The 19,043-nt window shown below is 44.1% G+C and overlaps 1 protein-coding gene across 10 annotated transcripts in view; it reads right to left on the reverse strand.

The window, feature by feature from the left end:
- Positions 1–19,043, reverse strand: part of KTN1 (kinectin 1) — an 82,323-nt gene that overhangs the window by 34,847 nt on the left and 28,433 nt on the right. For 9 of the 10 annotated variants that reach the window (XM_058026258.1, XM_058026262.1, XM_058026261.1 and 6 more), the window contains exons 4-14: positions 17,716–17,883; positions 15,339–15,469; positions 12,946–13,062; positions 8,623–8,763; positions 6,667–6,773; positions 5,215–5,347; positions 3,994–4,081; positions 3,537–3,703; positions 2,874–2,942; positions 814–851; positions 137–227 (exon numbers count right to left, since the gene is read on the reverse strand). In XM_058026258.1, the coding sequence (XP_057882241.1) occupies positions 137–227; positions 814–851; positions 2,874–2,942; positions 3,537–3,703; positions 3,994–4,081; positions 5,215–5,347; positions 6,667–6,773; positions 8,623–8,763; positions 12,946–13,062; positions 15,339–15,469; positions 17,716–17,883 (1,250 nt within the window). The remainder of the gene's footprint in view (positions 1–136; positions 228–813; positions 852–2,873; positions 2,943–3,536; positions 3,704–3,993; positions 4,082–5,214; positions 5,348–6,666; positions 6,774–8,622; positions 8,764–12,945; positions 13,063–15,338; positions 15,470–17,715; positions 17,884–19,043) is intronic. The other variant, XM_058026253.1, reaches the window with a different exon arrangement.

Genomic DNA, 19,043 nt, shown 5'->3' on the forward strand with positions numbered 1-19,043 from the left:
ACCCAGCACTGGCCTTGCCTAGCAGAATAGACCTGTAGCTGAAAAGGCTGTTTCTAGACCCAAGGACAGCAGCCTTGGGGGCTGCATTTTGTACATGCAGCCAGCTCAGCTGGCATTTGCACAGCTTTTATTGTACCTTGAGCTCTTCCTCCTTGCTGGTTAAGTTGGCACGTTCATTGCCTAATGAGTCCTCCATCTGCTTGATCTGTTTGTCCTTCTCTGCAATCCTGCACAAGGGGGAAACAGAGACAGATCAGCACAGAAGATGTGGATGGAAATGGTGCAGGAAGCATCAGGCTAAACCCAAAACACACCCTGGCCCTTCAGCCCAGCTCCTGCTCCAAATCCTGCTGACTGTACACTTTGGGTCCAAAAGCTTTTCCCTTTTAAATGCTGTCTGCCTGCCAAAAAATTTATGAGACATTCCCTAGCTCTGAAACACAAGCAGCAGCCCGTGTCCCAGAGGGAGAAGCCTCCTGGCACAGCCCCACAGCCCAAATAACAACAATTCTCACGGTCACGCACATTCCTGCACGCTGCACTGACCCTGCACAGGCAGGGACCAACAACACAGGAGATGCTGCTTGCTCTGGGGCTCAGACCTACAGCAAAACTCCAAACCTGAGGCCAGACAGGGAAGGGAAACCTGTAGGAAGCTGTTTCCCAGCTCCCAAGGCGGTCTCATGAGGAGTTAAAAGCACAGACAGCAAGATCTCCTTCGGCAGTGCCTCCCCTATGCTCTGCACATGAATGAAGGGAAGGTGGCAGCAACACCTCCCAAATCCCAAAATCCCAGAGGAAATGGATGCTCACACTTTGTGAAGTTCTTCTGCCAGGACTGAAGCTGAGGTCTGCAGGAGGGAAAGACAAAAATAAAAACAAATAACTGGAAGTAAAGCAAGTCAAAGAATCCCCATCTTCACTGAGCCAGGAATAGCATTTGTCTGGTTATTTGAAACTGGCACAGGATGCTTCCAAATATTTCCTGGCTAAGGAACATTGAAGGAATACCAGCACATAGGAATGGCCCTTCCCCTCTGGCCTGGTGCAACATGAAGGGAAAAACGACCCCTAGAATTTGTCCTTCACTAGATTCAAACAAGCCACAGGCTCACCAGTACTTCCCCTCCTAGGAACTGAGTGTTTTATGGGATATTCTGCTGACAAACCACTTAAATTAAAAAAAAAAGATAAATTTAAAAAGTAAAGAAAAAAAAGGGAAAAACAGAAAAAAAGGAGGAGAAAAAAAGGAGGAGAAAAAAAGGAGGAGAAAAAAAGGAGGAGAAAAAAAGGAGGAGAAAAAAAGGAGGAGAAAAAAAGGAGGAGAAAAAAAGGAGGAGAAAAAAAGGAGGAGAAAAAAAGGAGGAGAAAAAAAGGAGGAGAAAAAAAGGAGGAGAAAAAAAGGAGAAGAAAAAAAGGAGAAGAAAAAAAGGAGAAGAAAAGGAGAAGAGGGAGAAAAGGGAAATGAAAAAAGGGGAGAAAAAAGGGAAGAAAAAAGGGGTGGAAAAAAAAGGGGAGAAAAAAAGAGGGGGAGAAAAAAACGGGGAGGAAGGGAAAAAAAGGGGAGGAAGGGAAAAAAAAGGGGAGGAAGGGAAAAAAAAGAAAAAAAAAAGAAAAAAAAAAAAAAAGGAAAAAAAAGGAAAAAAGGGAAATCCTGCCCAGTGCATCAGGACTTGTGTAGTGAACAGAAACAGCACCACAAATTCAGCAAGTGGCATTTTCCCCTCTGGAAAAAGCCTGTTACCTGTCCCTAGGCTGTCACACACAACAGGGCAAGACAGACCCACCACACTGCATGTGAAGGGACCTCTGCAGATTGTAGTAGAATTTCCATGCTCACAATTCCAGACCCTTCTAACAACTAAAGGAGTTTCATCATCCCTGATATCCAGAGCAGGATGCAACCCCAATTCCCCTCTCCAAAGTGTTATTTTCACCCCCACTGTGCATGGTGGAAAAACATCCCTAAATTTTCATGGCCAGCTGAGGCTACCTGGAGAAAACACACACCTCCAGCATCCTCCCTGTGTAACTCACAGCCAAAAAGTCAAATTTCCCTTGGAATTTATTTCCAAAGCCCTTAAAGGGATGAGAGGAGCAGGCCATGAAGATGCTGGAAATCTAAAATGGCTCTTCCCTCACTGCTCTCCCCACCCAGTGGGTTAAAACACTTCAAGCAAAGCCAGATTTTCAGCCTGATGTTGAATTTAATCAAATTCCATCAAGCACATCCATGATTAAAAGAAGGAAGCATCCAACTGCATAGGAACAGCCTCCACTTGTGCCCCCAAAGCCCTTCTGAGCTGATTTCTGTGACCTTCTTCTATGTGGAGGCAACTCCAGTGATCCTGAGGCTTTACACAGTGTTTACAACAGAAATAATGTCTGTAAGAAACTAGTTAAACCAAAATTTAAAACATTAAAATAACTGAGAAAGGTACTGTGCAGGTTTGGTGGGGTTTTGGTGTGATTTTTTTTTCTTTTCTGCTTCTGCACAGAAATCAGCATTAAAATGAACAGAGCTACCACAAGGGGAAAAGCACAATCAGGTGGTTGACAGGAGGACTGCAGAAAGACCAAAAGAACCACGAGACAGAATTGTAGACATGCAAAGCTACAGGACAAAAACCATTGAAAAAGGTACCATACCCTTTAGTTATAAATGAAAGCCATTATGGGAGGAAATAAATGGATTTTCCCCCCCCAAAAAAAGAAGCTTAAAGTTTTAAAACAGTTTAAAGAACATTAGAAAAGAGGATGCTAACAAGTCTCTGCTTTCAGCATTATATCTCATACCCAGCTACAAAAAGTCTTACTTTGAATGAAAGTTCACAAGTCATGACTACAAAAGGAAGTCTGAGAACATGCTGTACCTGGGCTGCCATTTGTGAATGAAACTTCTGAAGCTGAGCATTCAAAGCATCATTCTGCTCTATCAGCTCCTTGTAAAAGAGCACAGAAAGAAAAGCAGGCTGAGATCTGCAGCTACTCCACTTTTGCCAGGATTAGCTTTTAGCCATGATTATGTTAGTAAGAACAGTTCAGCATTTACATGTCAGACACTTTACAAAAGATGCTGGTTGGTTTTTTTTTTCTCCCCACTACAACCAACCAGTTGGAGTGGAAGCAATAGAACCTGTTCTGTATCAAGGAAAAACATCATTCCCTGCTCCACCATGACCCATCTGGTTTCCCTGAAGCCCTCAAAGGTTATGTCCATGCTGCCTCTCACCACCCGATGCCAGGAGGGAGGAGATCACACAGAAATTAAAGGTTTGCTGCTCCCCACACCATGGATCATTTCACAGCTTCAGAAATGGGCTCAGCACCTTTTCCTGACTTGCCCCAAGTGTGAGGTGACCCCACACCTCCTCAAATCACCACACACAAGGTCTCACTCCATAAACAGAGTTTTTTCACCCTTTATTCAGTGGGGAAGCCTCACTAAAGCAGCATTTTAGAGATAGTTGTGTGTTTCCACAGACACAGAGTGAAAGGGAAAACCCCAACCCCTTAAAACACTTGAGGAATACTACCTGCACCTGCATTTGCATGGAGTCCTCCTCAGTAGCTCTCTTTTGCTCAGCCTCCAATAACTGCAGCATCCTCTGCTCCAGCTGCTGTTTTGACACCATTGTATCAGTAAGTTTACTGTGCAAGCTCTGGATTTCATTGTCTTTGGCCACAAGCTTATTCTGCACATCTGTAGCAGAAATGTCAGGATTTTAATTCAGAAGTCAATATTTAACTTTGGGGGAAATAATTTTCACTGTAAATGGGGAGGCTGATTAGGAACCTCACTCCAAGGCCCAGCTCCCCCATCAGCACTCAGACTACCTGGAATCCCAAACCACTTTCCCCAGGGGTGCTGAAGCAGGGCTGACTTCACCTGAGCTTCATTTAAGACATTTACTCAATAATGCCCCTTTTTTTACAAATAGCAACAGCCAGTTCACTGCAGTAAGAATTGTTTGGGAATTTTGTGATACTTGCCTTGTTGTGCTGCCTCATGTTCTGCTGTTCTTTTCCTGAGATAAGCCTGGATTTCTTCCCATCTTCTCTCTGCTTCCTGCTGCTGGACCTTCACATTGAAGAAAGAGTTGATGAGAAGAATGTAATTAATTTCTTTACCTTTCATTTCTTTCTGAAGCATTCAGAGTGCATCTCCTCAGTGCTAGTCCCAAAACATATGGCAATGAAGTGAAATTGTTTCTTGTTTCCATTAGGGCACATCAGAGAGACAGAGTGCTCTGTAATCCTCCTCCTAGACTAGTTCAGCCTATTAATTTGAAAGGCAAATTGTGAACAGGATTTCATTATAGGCTCTTAACAGAATGGTTTCTGCAATATGAAAATGTAGCATCCTTGCCCTGATAGTTCAGAATTAATACCAGAAGCCAGACCAGCCAAGCATCACATAAATCTGCATTCAGTAATTAAAACATCTCAACTCTAGATACCAATTCTCCACCTGCCAGGGCAAAAGGCAGGGAGAACTTCTGGTATGTAAAATTTAATTGGAAATATTAAGGAAATCATGAGAGCTCTGGATTGACTTTCTCATCTGAAAACACTTTCTCTTCTTAAAAAAAACAAACCAAAATACTTTTTCTTCCAAAGAAATAGAAAGAGATTTATCGAGAAGCCTGTCCACTTACAATTTAATTCTTTTAAAAGTATATTTATTGTATTAATTTATTTATTTTATTAATTTATATTTTTAAATTAAGAATTAAGTTAATTTAACTCTTTAAAAAGTGTATTTATTTTTAAATACATTTAAGCAAAATGTATTCTAAAATAAATGCATTTTAAAATAAATGCATTTTAAAATAAATGCATTTTAAAATAAATGCATTTTAAAATAAATGTAATAAATAAACGTAGCTTCAAATGAAAACCACACAAGGACAGTGGCATCTGGATGAATGGCTCTGAAGTACCAACTCCTGTTGGACTTGTGCTCTCACAGAAAGCAAAATAAAAAGCTTAACTGGTGATGTTGAAAAGATATTTACCTGGAAGGTAAGTTTCACTTCTCAGGGAGGTCTGTAATCACTCACAACCCAGTGCACTGAATAAAACCACTGAACAAAGCCCTAGGCTGGCTGAGCCCATCTGAAACAAGCAGCTCAAGCAATTGCCACCCGCCTCACATCCCAGCTCAGACAAAACCCTGAGCACAGTCTGAGAGGCAGAGCCAACCCCAGGCACCTTGAGCTGAGCCACTGCCTGCTCTGCATTCTTCTTCTGGAGCTCCTCTTGCTGCAGTTTGCTGCTCTTCTCCCCCAGCTCATTCATCAGCCTGGCGTAGTCCTGGCGCAGCTTGTTCAGCTCTGCTGACTGCCTGCAGACAAACAAACAAATAAACAAATAAACATTGCCACAGGTTTGCTACTCAAATGTCAACAGCAAGTCATGCATTTGCAACCAAAGGGCGGGTTTGGGGTGTTTTCCCCCTCTGAGATGGTTTTATCCTAGAAAGGGATGAGGGTCAGGTACTCCTGGCCATGCATGGCAGCAGAACCATTGGTCCAGGTGAGCAGCACAGGTCAGCAGCCACAAGGCAGGGTCAGGAATTCAAGGTCAGCAAGGAGCCACAAGCAGCAGCTCCTGGAAGAGGTCTGCAAGCTGCCTGGCAAGATTTGGGCAGGCTGATGTCAGCTAAAGAGGCTCGGCATAAGGAAAGGTCTCACATTGAAATTCACATTCTTTTCCCATAAAGGATTATTGATCCTTTCTGGTTGAGGACTGTTCCTCCTGGACTAACTGCACACGTTCCTTCAGAATATTTGTTGCCTCCTGGCCTTGACCTGACTATTAACTGATGGAGGTATCTGATGCACTTTCTCAGCTGGGAGAGAAGATGCATTTGTTCAGCCCAAGGGAAGAATTTTAAGAGGTTCCCCTTTGTGCCTAAGCAAGTAAAAAGCATTTCAATTTTATCTCAGGTTTGCTTGAATTAAAGCCTTTTCAGGATAACTATCTGAAAGATAATGATGCTTCATTTAAATGAACAGGACACCTAAAATGAGAGCTCCACACTCTTCTCTGAGCACTTGACATTCAGTAATAAATATCAGAGAGGATACTGTGTCAGTTTTGTCTTCTACACACCTTAACCAGGGTGCTCAGCTTTTACCTGCACAATGCACAAAATCCTCCCTGCCAGCTCGGGGGCAGCCCAAGTCATAACTCCCAAAAGACAAATTTTGTTTTTCCAACCATTTGCAACACCAGCAAATAAATCCAAGTGCCACCCCAGCAGCATCAGTACCTGCAGGGTATTGATATGTAAGTTTAGAGCTGCTGTTCTCCCAAGAGGCCACAACCAGCACCTCTCCTAAAGCCCCAGGGGAAGGATTCACACCCTGCCAAAAACACCAGAGGTGCCTGAGCACTGCTGCACCTCTTTCTCTTAAAGCCTCAGCAGCACAGCCTAAAAGCTCAGGCTTCAAGTTGCAAAAAAGGCAAATATTTGTTCTGAAAGCCTTGGCTCAATGCAAACACCACCAGCTACCTGTCCAGCCCCAAAATATTTGTGTTCCCAGCTTAACCACTAATTCAGAGACAGCCAAGGACTTGGAAACAAAAGAAGCAGAAGCCAGAACAGCTCTTCAGGGGAGGCTCAAAAGCACACAGAGCTCCAAAGAGCTGCCAACATACTTGCTCTCCATTTGATTGGTGGAAGTGCTGACAGCATCTCTCAGGATACCATTTTCCTGCTTCAGGTGGCTTATCTCTGCCTCCATCTGCTCACGGAGCTGCTGGAACTGATGGGGAAAGAAAGATCAGTTCTGGGAAAGATTAAGCTAAGGAGCAATAAAAACAAAAGAAACCAGCTTGTACAAGTAGGGAAGATATCACAATAATTTCAGTAAATAAAACTAAGTGGGTTTTTTGGGAGAGGGGGAGCTTTGTTCCTTCCTCACACACCAGTTGTTAAATTAAACTGTGCTACTGAGACCCTTGTGCTCATATCAAAGCTCAGGTTTCCTTTTATATCAGTGCATCAACCTATTTATCAGGCAAGCTTTTTTATGGTTTAAAAGGCTACATAAGTGTTACTCAGAATACCAATGGCTCAGCTACATAACCTGAGATATTTATCAATAACTGGATACCAATATATCCCTTTTCCAAAGGGAAATAAAACAAACATGCTGTGAATTATCATTAGATAATTTGTTTGCTGTTCCTTTCAACAAACAAGGAAAAGTAAAAAGAAACTAATAATACACAGATTACAGCATGCAAACTACAAAAGGCAGTCCACATCTAATATTCTGATTTTTAGCAAGGTTCCAAAGCTAAGGCAGAAAGAAGTCCTGATAACCCAGGTTCAGACTAGTGTGAACAATGTCAAAAGACAGGATTTAAAGAAAAAAATGGACTCTGCATATGCAGAGACAGCAGAGCTGGTCTTGGAGCCCAAAAGTCTGCTCTGAAAATCCTTGAGCACACACAACAGTGTTCCTTTATCAGTTGCCAGCCTGCAGATATGGCTGACACCATTCCAGGACCCAGTTTCATCAAGTGGATGATTCATCAGTGAGCCTTTTTCACACCAGAAAAATCCAAATAAATGTTTGTGTAACAAGCCAGCAGCAGGGAGCAGTCCCTTGTAGGGCACCACCTCCAGTTCTGCCCCAAACGTAACAAGCTGGGCTTTGGACATTTTTGGGGGGTTCTTTTCTTTGCCTGTTTTGTTTTTTAATGCAAAGATCCCAAGAGAAGCAGGGGCACAAACCCCACCCAGCTGGAAGTTGTGACCATTTCCAGCTCCTCTGCCATGCTGCAGCACATCAGCAGAGGGAGCAGGACCAGAGCACTGGATCTTCTCTATTTCCTTTCTCCAGCTCAGCCTGGGACAGCAGTATTTGCTCAAGTCTCCCAGGTGTGCCCAGGTCTCCTTCCCCCTTCCCAGCCAGCAGCAAGGCCCTCTCCTTGTCCAGTTATCCACACAGGTTCTAAAGAAGTTTCTTCTGCTCCAAAACTGCAGAGATGCTGCTCTCCAAAGGGCCATGACAGAAGATACAAATTTGAAGTTGGGAAGTTCATATGTTGGGCTTAATGCTGTGACAGCCACACAGGACAGAATGACTAGAATGATATCTAAGCATAAGATGGGCCATTTTCCTTGGAAAAATCTAAGTTAAACTTTTAAATCTGATGAAACAAACCCTTCTGAGGTCACTCCATTATAAAGCAACTACAACAGAAAGTAACAAGGGTCTTAAAAAAATAAAAGTGGCTGCTCTGCAAATACTTCCAGCAAAGCACTCCCTCAGGCACTGATATTTCATGTGTATTACGCTATGCTGTCACTCTGTACTGTAATCTTAGGGACATTTATCTGCTGGTAAATGATCATCAGCATTAGTGGCTCCCTTAAGCTGAGTATTTCAATTAGACTTCACACTTTAATTGAATAACATTTCAGCAGAACACCAGGAAGGAAAAGTCACCAGATCAGGGAGCAGCTGCCTGGCCAGCACTGAGCTTTGCACACCTGTGAGAACTCCCTTTGCTTCAAACCAGGAATCCACCACAAAGTTTTGCAGCGATTTCTCAGCAGTTATGCATGAGCACCAGCCCCAGGAGTTTTGGCAAAGCATTTACCTTCATCTTCATCTGCTGAGACTCCTGGTAGCTGACGTGGATCTTGCTCTGGAAGGTGCCGTGCTCCTTCTCCAGCGCGTTGATGCGCTCGCGCATCTTGGCTGTGAGCAAACCGTTCCTCTCCTTCTCTGCCACCAGCTCCTGGGAAGGGACAGCAAAAGGGAAACAAATTGTCAGCACTCAGGACATCCCTCTGGCTGTGCTGAGCAGCCCAGACCCCTGCCAGGGAGCTCAGAGACCCTGGCACAGAGCCCAAACACCTGTGGGTTTGGTTATGACCCATGGAGCAAGTTACCAACCCTAGATGAAGATCTGCAAGCCATGACAAATTAAGTAGAATGACAGTGAATTTATCACAGGGTGAAAAAATAGATTTTTTTGGGGTTTTTATAATGGGGATTCAGGGGGGAAAGATGGAGGGATCTGGGCGTATCCAGCCTTTCTCTGCCACAGACATCTTTTCATTAAAATCCTTTCGTTAGGATTTTTCCTGCTGAAGCTGAGAAGTTTCAGCAACAAAGTGTAAACAATGGTTATCTGCTGCTGTGGAATGCAACAGGTGGATCCATGATTGGTCTCTTGTGGATGTTTGGATTTACTGACCACTCACAGCAGATCTGTTCTCGCTTTCTGCCAGGACACAGACCTTTGTTATTCACTCTTTTCTATTCTTAGCTTAGCTAGCCTTCTGAGAGCTTTTCCTTCTATTTCTTTTTAGCATAGTCATAATGCAATATATATAATAAAATAATAAATCAAGCCTTCTGAACATGAAGTCAACATTCTCGCCTCTCTCTTCACCTCAAAAACCCTTGTGACCACTGTCACATTTCTCCTTCTTCTTCTTCTTGGCCTCCATCTTCTGCTGTGATGTTGGCACTTACAGATTGGTTTAGAGTAGAAGCTCACTGTCTAACACAGGTGTAGGTATTGGGAAGTAATTGTAAACATTGTACACGTAGGCTTTAGTACAAAAACATAACACTGCCCCGGGGCAGAGTGCCTGGACTGTCTTACTGAATGGACCTCAGCAGGACAGGAGAAAGAATTTTATAGATAAGGAACAATAAACAACCTTGAGACTGAGAAATTAAGAGCTCTGATGCCTTCTTCAAGCACCAGGTTGGGAAGAGACTTTCCAACTTTTTTCAGGGTCACTCTGACCAGCGAGAGATCCTGACAAGTCACCCACTGCTGCTTTCTTAAGGCTAGGAGTCTTTGAAGATAACTAAAAGTACAATAAAAGTGTGCATCAAACTGAAGCTGTTGGAGTTCTGGACGCTGCGAATTTTAGACTCGCTGTGCTGACAGACTCTGACTCCCAGGAGAGCACTTCAATATTTGACCTGCGGCTGTGAAACAGGCTTCCAAAATTGCTTGATAACACTGGGATTATGGGTGTGGAGTTAGATTAGAAGTGTGTAATACTACAGGGTGGAAAACTTAGAGTTTAGAGTTTTAAAATATAGTAATATATATAGAGCAAGATAGAAGTTTTAAGGTAGAAGCTGGTCCTTCTTCTTTACTTTACTCTTTCTTCTTTCTTTATCTTCTTCTTCTTTACTTACTTCTTTGCCCTCTTCTTCCTTCCTTCTTTTTTACCTTCTTTTTCCTTCCTTCTTTACCTTCTTATTTACCACCTTCTTACTCCTTCTTCTTGGGTTTGGGTGGTATTTTGCAATTGGACAGAAAAGTCTGCATTGTGGATTTGGAGTGATTAGTTATTGCATTAAAAGTGAAAATAACTTAGGTGTAATTCCTTAATTGGATAGTTTAGCCTTAAAAAACCTTTAGCAAAAGATTGTTAACCATTTTATACCTAGTTAGCGAAGAACTGTACAACTCACTACCTGTGAAACTGTAACATAAATAAGAATTAATAAACACCTAATCTGAATGCAAACTATCATCTGGAGTACCTTGAATCCCAACCTCACCAAGGGAAAAAAGAATTCAAAAACTAACATTTAATGGTGTGAGGATTGAACTCACAACCTTCCTGAAGTCAGCATCCAATCTTCATTCAGCAAATTTACAGAATCAAACCAAACTTCCAAAACCTTACACTGATCCTGTATCATCATAAATCTCACATTTATTAAAAAGTTTGCCAATTTAAACACTGATCTCGTGTTGTCTCAGAAGAGATGGGAGCCTTATTTCTATTAAGTCTGGCCAAATCAGAGTCCTAACAACTAAAACCACAGACATCACAGAGGACAAAGCTTAGAATTCATCCCAAGTTTAGCAAAATGAAGAACAGGTAAAGCACCGTGGCAAAATAGAGCACTTTAGAGCAAAATAATTGCTTTGCAGCAGGTTGCAAAGCCAACAGCTTTGCCACAGGAGATGGGGTATTAGTGCACTACAAAGGCCAGAGAAGCCCTGAATCCCACCAGCATGATGCCACATTACAGCTTTCAGATGAAAATACACATTGCTTTTTAATCTTTTATTAGCCAGTAATTCAACCCAGACACCTGAGAAATCCACAGAGCTGCTCCTCTGCAATATAAATGCACTTGCTGCAGTAAGCAAAACCATTAAGTGCAGCTTTCAGCGGCTGTCATCACACAAATAGGAATTTGTACCACCCCAGCTTCAGGTGTTTTCAGCCACACAACTCTTAACACTGCCAGGGAGTCCTGACACAATTTAAATGCTCTAAATTATTAGCCTGAATACCCTCTATCTCTTAGGAGTAATTACAGTCTTTTTCACCTTTTAGTTTAAATAAAAGCTATTCTGTCTTGTAGATCAAACTCCAAGTTTTAGGGCACTTTTGCAAATACAATATAGAGAGCTTGAAACAAATCTTTCTCCATGCTTTTTTAAACTAAGATGCAATTAAAAGAAGGGCACCAGGACACTGCAGCCTCCTGTACCCCTACATCATTCACCCACCATTCACTTGTAGCTCTCAATAACCCAGCTACCCTGCCAGGGCAGAACCAGACATCCTGGGAAGATTAACTTTTCCCTGGTTTGTGTTTTGCCAAACACCTCTGAGTTCTGAGGTACTCAGCTCTTGCTCTCATTTACCCTCTCCATGTATTATCTTCATCAAGATCCCTGCAGGAAGCACCTTTAGCTTTTGACAGTGTTTTCAGAGAAACACATTAACTGGGAGATAAGAGCTTTTATCAGTCAAGCTGAGCTTTATCCCTTGTTTGTCCTGATACTTCAACATTGCAGCAACTTTGCTTTTACCCATTTTCTCCCAGCTTTTCCCTTTCCCCAATTCAGATGGGAAAACCCCCCACAATGACTCCCACCTCCCTACAGCTCCTGCCTCCCCTCCACAAGCACCACTTTGCAGGTGTTTTTTCCCCAACCACATCTGCATTTCCCACACTCAGATTCCTTCATCCATTCCTTCTGCTCCTTCAGCCAGCAGATCCCTCTCTTCAATTTTATTCTGCAGTCCTGAGCCAGCTTCCTTTTTCCCCTCAACCACACCACAAGCCCCTTCTCTCTCTAGTTAGACATTGATTATCCCAAACTTCTTGATCCCAAACCTCTTAATCCCACTTGTAAACAGCTGTGCCCTGCCAGGAGCTCACACAACACCCTCCTCTCATCTCCTAACTCCTGCATTCTCTGGCCACTCTACTCCCACCTTTGGCCAACCCAGCTTTCTGTGCCCAAATTATGTCCCACGACGTGGCTTTCCTGAGACTAATGCTCATGTGCTTCCAGACCAGCCAAAACATACAGATCTTTCTCCCAGGACTCCAAAATTCTCATATCTGCCTCACTATTTGGTCTACTGTAACTGTTTTCCTCTGAAACATTAATAAAAGAGTAAATTTTCATAAAGCAGTTTTGACAGTGATGCATCAGCATCCCTCTAAGTCCAAAGCAATCAGAGCTGCACCTCCAGGGGCTAAGCAGGCAATATTCTGTATCTTCTGCACTTTCTGTATCTTCCTTCTTGAAGAAAACCAATGATTGTTGTGCCTAGAAACACACAGGCACGTGAATGCCACACTATGGACCAAATTAAAACTGTGATGCAAGAAAGACATTTCATATTTGCATCCACAGAAAGTCTCATAGTGGTGAAGCAAGTGCTTTTAAAGTAATCATTTGAAAAGAAAAACAAGCTCAGCTTACAGGTCTCAGTAAATTGAATTCTCTGGAAAAACTACTGGAAAGTAACTGCATAAATACATTGTAAAATCAAATATAGTGTCTGATAAAGCTTTTTCAGTAAAAATAAATATCCTATCTTTTGCTTTAGCTGAGTGAGCCAGCATTTGCTGGCTGCTAGTCCTCCACACCCCTGCTCCTCTCTTCACCCATGAACACCTCAGTATTTACCTGGGAGAGCTGCTTGCACTGCTCCTTTGCCACAGCTGCCTCCTCCTTCACTGCTGTGAGCATCTTCTCCTTGTCCTGGAGCTGGTGCAGAGCTGCAGCTGTCTCAGCCTTGCTGGCCTGCAGCAGGATGACATAAAAATAACCACAAGTAGTGGCACAGCACACTAAAAGGCAGCAGAGCAAACCTGAGAGGAGGAAACACTCCCTCCTGCTCCCAAATTTTCCATCTGCACGATGCACGTGGCACCACCAGTGCCCAGTTCTGCCACTAATGGATTCACCAGGCAAAGAAATGCATTTTGAAAGCATGGAAAGCAATTAAGAGGGTAAATGGGCTCTTAAGGTGCTTCCCATTGGAAAAGAACAGTCATTAAGAGAAATAATGGGAAAAGATGCAGAGATGCTGAATCAGTCAATAACTGTGGTTGGAAGGACTTCCAAGATCAGCTGGTCCAGCCCACACTCAGGGCAGGTATAATCCAACAATTGTAATTGCTTGGAATATCTCACCACAAAGGGAAAAAGAAACACTGATCTGGTGTCTCCTTCCACTTCCCACCAGAGCCTCCAGCTGATGTATTTACATTTCTGCTGGCACACTGACACAAAAAGTTTCAGAGATACTCCAGGGAATAGACCTAAAGGAACAATCCCCAGGGAACAGACCTAGAGGAACAATCCCCTTGCATACTGGCCCTATAAATGAAATAAATGTCACAAAGAGCACAAATTCTCTGTGTTTGTGCTCAGATTTGACTCAGGGAAGTGTGATGGTTGTTCAGTCTCAGCCCTTGCAGGTTCCAAGCCCAGACTGGATAAAGCCCTGAGCAGCCTGTGCTGATCTCAGAGCTGGTGCTGCCTTGAGGAGGAGGATGGATCACTCGGACATCACTCATTCAAGTCTGATAACTGAAGAAGGAAAGAAGTCTCAGTCCCATAAATGGACCCTGAATTTCTCTGGAAATTCTCCTTTAGAGGTAATGTGCATGCCTGCAGTACAAACACGCTGTCAGGGACTTGCAAGAGCTACAGAGAGAACACAATTCACACTTCCACCTACAGAAACCCACTTTTTTTTTGTTGTCTACAAACCCAGTTTTCATCCTAAAGGTTCAGCTTTAACACCAAACCTTCCTTTAAAACAAGAAAAAACCAGAGCAAGCAGGGTGGCTGCTCAAACAGGCAACACCATTCCAAGGGCAGCACTACTGGGTTTTGTCTTTGGAGGTCTTCAAGATGCAAGTGGACAAATCCCTGAGGAAACTGCTCAGAATTCAGTGTTGGAGCTGTTCTGAGCAGGCAGCTGGAGTGCAGAGCCTCTTGAAGCCCCCACCAGCCCAAAGTGTGCTGTTATTGTGATATATTGCATTAACTGGACTGACACGGAGCCAGTTCTGCATTTCTGGTAGCGTGTCTGCAGAGGAACACAGGATTCCAAGAGCTCAAGTGTGACACACAGGATGTGACAAGCACAAAGTGACACCCACAGTGAGTCATGGCAGGGAGGAGTAGCTGTGTGCCCAGCAACAGGACCTAAAACACAAGTTGCACCTCAATGTGAATAAAAGCTGCTTTCCCTGGAGGATGGCACAGACCTGGAACAGCTGCCCAGGGAAGGGGTGGGGTTTCCCTCTGTGGAGACATTCCAAATCCACATGGACACAGTCCTGTGTCACCTGCTCCAGGTGACCCTGCCTCGGCCAGGGGATTGGGCTGAATGGCCTCCAGAGCTCCCTTCCACCCCAAGGATTGTGAGATTCTGCATTGATAAGGAACTGGTGGACACCATTCTCTTCTATCTTGACTACAAGAATTAAAAAGAACTGCCAAGCACTGGCACAGGTTGCCCAGAGGGGTTTTGCAGCCATTCCCTAAAGGCTTCAAGATATCCAGCCTGGATAAAGCATGGGCTGACCTCAGAGCTGGTCCTGCTTCAGGCAGGAGGCTGGAGCACTCCAAACCCCTTGAGATCCCTTCCAAACCTGAACTGCCCTACAATCCTATGGAAAATCTCCAAAGGAGTCAAACTACATTGTATAGACTTGCAAAGCACAGAATTAGTTCTGAATTCCTCCCACAGCTTATCCTATTCACACATTTGAGCAGGATCACTCCCAAAAGTCACCAGCCATCCCTCCCTGTGCCAACACACACCTGTCAGCAGCAGCATTCCTGCTTGATTCTTGCCCTCCATGGCCATTCCTGCTGTTCCCAAGTGGCCAGAGCCACCCCTGGCATGGCAGATGGCAGCACAAAGGCATCTGACAGCTCAGTGCTGCACGCCAGACTCTGCCCAGATCACACTGACAGAGCTCATCTGACAGCACCCCTTCCAATTTCTGGTTGTTCAATCAGTTTTGTCTCCCCTCCCCACACAATCCACAGCCATTCACCTTTTGCAAGAAATCATGAATTGCACCAGATTTTTCCTTTAACACCTCCACTACACAGCGGGCCTCGTCTTCAGAGAAGATCATGTTCTTCATGGATGTTACAAAATCCTTGAATTTCACTTCAGCATTCTCTGCAACACAGAAGGGAGGGTTTATTTACTTTGGACTCCATACAGAATTATTTATTTTGCCTTGAAACAGCATGTGATGGGGTATCATTATGCATTATATTTAATTCCAGTCTGAAATGCCAAGAAGCAAGAGGTCATGAACATTCAGCAAAAACAACATCTCTCCAATTTAAACCCGATAACAATCTGCCAGCTGATAGTTTTGGGAAAAGAGAAAATCCCAGCACTCTGTTTGCACAGTTGGTAACGTTTATAGTGTTGCCAGCAAGAAGACAAAGCAAGACACAGATTTTGGAGGAGAAAAATAGCATAAATGTGAAAAATTTAAGAGTCCTGTCCAGTGTATCATGACAGTAATTTAAACTGAGCTCTCAATTTGGAGGACAGCCTGGCTGCACAAGCAATATGCACATGAAAATTAATTAATTTAAAAACTGGCACATTTTTGATTACAATATATGGAAGACAAAAATATTAACTTCCAAATTTAGATTGAGGGAACTGCTGCAAGAAGAGTTCAGCAGTAGGAAGATAAATCAGTAAGATCCCTGTTAATGGCTGACCAAGTGTTTAAAGAGACACACACAAGGAAAGACAATTCAACTGAAACAAAACTGTTTTCTCTAACAAAAACCACTGCTCACAAACAGGCTGCTCATAAACAGGTCATTAGGTGGCCCTCTGACTCCAGGAAATGGGAGCACAAGACCAAGGCACCCCATACCACGGTCAAATATTCACCAGTGGCCAAAAGTGTGTGAAGGAATGGGAAGAATTAAAAAAAGCAGAAGCTCAAAAGTGATGCTTGGTCAGAAATTGTCCCATAGATCATGGAGACAGGTCTGGTCAACCATGCCCCTGAAATCAAGTTAACACATCAAACCCAAAGATGTATCTGAGAAATAAATGAAGAACAAAAAAGCAGCAGTGACTCTATGTCCTAAAAGAAATTACCAAGCATAAAATCACTGAATGACAGAGCATGGGGAGGGAGTGCTGAGGAATTCTAGCACACTCTGTCCTAGTCCTAAACCCAACTAAGCCTTCACTTCAGCTCACACCAGTGCTGCACTGACACCACCAGTGATGCTGCTACCAGGAATATGCCAAGATGCTGAGACCACAGCCCAGGAACTGATCCCAGCTGGGCCAGGAGCAGGAGCAGCCCCGGCCCTGTGCTCCCTGAAGGCACAGAGACCTTGCCCTTGCACCCAAGGAGCTTACAATTAGAGCAGGGCAAGATTTCTATATTGGGAGGGCAAATCCCAGCTGACACAGGAGAATTAGGAGTTCATGGAGAAGGTCACAGCGTGCCGAGGAAATGAGAAGGGACAGGAGCACGTGAGGGGCTCTGATGCTGCAGGACAGAAACGTGCAGCCACTGAGCCAGCAGCACAACAGGAGCCTCAGGAATGTGGGAATCCAATTAAAGAGCTGCCAGGAAGCTTTGGAGGGGGTATTTTAGAAGACAAAACTAAACAGAGAGGTTCCAAAGAGCAAAATGAGTGACCAGACAGTGCTGAAGAATCAGCCTTCTGCCCAAACCTGAGCTGGGTGTCACTGCTCAGCTGCCAGGCTTTTCTCTGGCTGCTCACAAACTTAAGGTCTCAACTCATCAGGCTTTGAGATGGTCAGAGGCCTATTTAAAGCTTCAGAGTGGAACACAAGGCTCATTAATCACTCCAGGCATTTGTGGGAGAGTATGAAGGAAGTCCTCCTGTCCCAAGCAATTCTATCTGCACTGAAGGAAAAATTTGAGTCTCCCTGGAAAGTGCCAGACTCTCTCCGCTGACAATCTGCTTCAGGTCACTCTGTATTGCACTGGGTCAGCCTCAGATAGCTCCATGAACAGCCCTAGAGCATGCAGGCTGCCCTTCCAGCCTCCAGCAGACCCCAAGAGCTTGTGCTGAATGCCCTGGGTTTGGAGCCCATCCCTGTGAGCAATGTCTGAACTCTCCTCTGTGAACTCCCTTCACTGCATCTGTGTGGTCTCTGATCACCCCTTTGCTCACTGGGGACACAAAAGCCCAGTCAGAGCTCAAAGGATTCAGATGGCACAGAGCCCTTTGCACAGTGCCAAAGACAAGGCAGAAATGAGCACACACAAGAAGAGCATCCTGCAAAAACATTTTCCTCAAATCCCTTCTTCACATTACATCAGAGAGAATCCCCCTACCCCCACTTCTTCCCTGCTGAATTTTGCAAGCAGACTATGCCAGAAACACACTAAAATATCAGTTTCTTACCTTTATCTGTTTCATTCTTCAGTTTCTTGCCACTGCCCTTCTGGATGCCCTCATTCACATTGTGTTTTACAACTTCAACCGGCTCACGCTTTTCCAAAGTGCCTGAGTCAGAATTATCCATCAAAGGAATATAAGTAGTTGCTTGAATAAGAGGTTCATCCACCAAAACTGTAATCATAAGTCCATAGGATGGGTTAAAGCTTTGTAATAATTGACACCAACACTTTTAGAAAAGGTGCCACAACATTAAGAGTTGAAGTAAAGAATCTCCAACCTCAATAGTTAATTATACTCTCCATTTCTATTATCCTTCACAGTTTAACTCATTAAAGCTCTTCAGGTAAGTCCATTAAATAAAGGCCTCTAATGCATAGTAATTTAATAGCTTCAATTAAATTTCTACTTCCAAAGCTGTCTTTTAGCATTTTAACAAGAAGAGAAGAACCTTTACATTTGACTTTCATTTCACTTTAGTAAGAAAGTCGCACATGGCATCAACGATTTTACTTGTGGCTGTGGAGAAAATCATTCAGCATCCCTAAAATATGAATAAAGCCTTTTGTCCCTATTCTGCTAAAAGCTGGTACTTCACTGGCAGCATTTTCATGGATTACATCACCTGTGAACTCAGCCACTTGGGCAGAGCATGCAGCAGGGGCAGCACTCGAGCTCATTTTGCATGCAGACTCCACTGCCCTTAATGAAGATCTCTCATCTGTCAGAGCAGGTTTGGGTGTCATTAACATGCAGAGAGGTGCTCAGAGGCACTGCCTGACCCCAGCCCTCCACTCCCACAACCCTGGATCACCGTGGTGAGGAGCAGCCTCTGCCCAAAGAGCTCCTCAGCAGAGACAGAAGCAGGAGAGGGGAGAGCAGGAGTGACAGAGCTGCAGCTGCTGCTCGCCCAGCTCCTGTTCCACACTGCCTGCAGGATGCCAGAGGCTGTGCATGGGCCAGCAGGCAAATCCCTGCCCCAGCCAGCCCACAGTGCAGGGCTGAGGGACAGCAGATGCCAGGCAGCAGCACAGAGAGAGGAGAACTGGGTGGGATGCAGGGTTTGGGCATCAGTGCAGAACAAGGATGCACTCCTGGCTGCCAGAGAGCCAGTTATGAAACACTCCTAAATTCTGGCTCTGTAAAAGGAGTGCAATGGGCCAGATGGACCTTTTTGTGTCACCTGGTGTCTCTCCACTTCAGCAGCCAGCAAACACCTGCAGGTACACTGCAAGCTCAGAGGTGAGAACTCTCCTCCAGCAGAAACAACCACCAGCTGCCCTCCTCACATTTTCCATTCCTCTCCTTATGAACTTCCCTCCCTTCCAACACCT

The sequence above is a fragment of the Melospiza georgiana genome, chromosome 6, assembly GCF_028018845.1.
Source record: "Melospiza georgiana isolate bMelGeo1 chromosome 6, bMelGeo1.pri, whole genome shotgun sequence".
Lineage (NCBI taxonomy): Eukaryota > Metazoa > Chordata > Aves > Passeriformes > Passerellidae > Melospiza > Melospiza georgiana.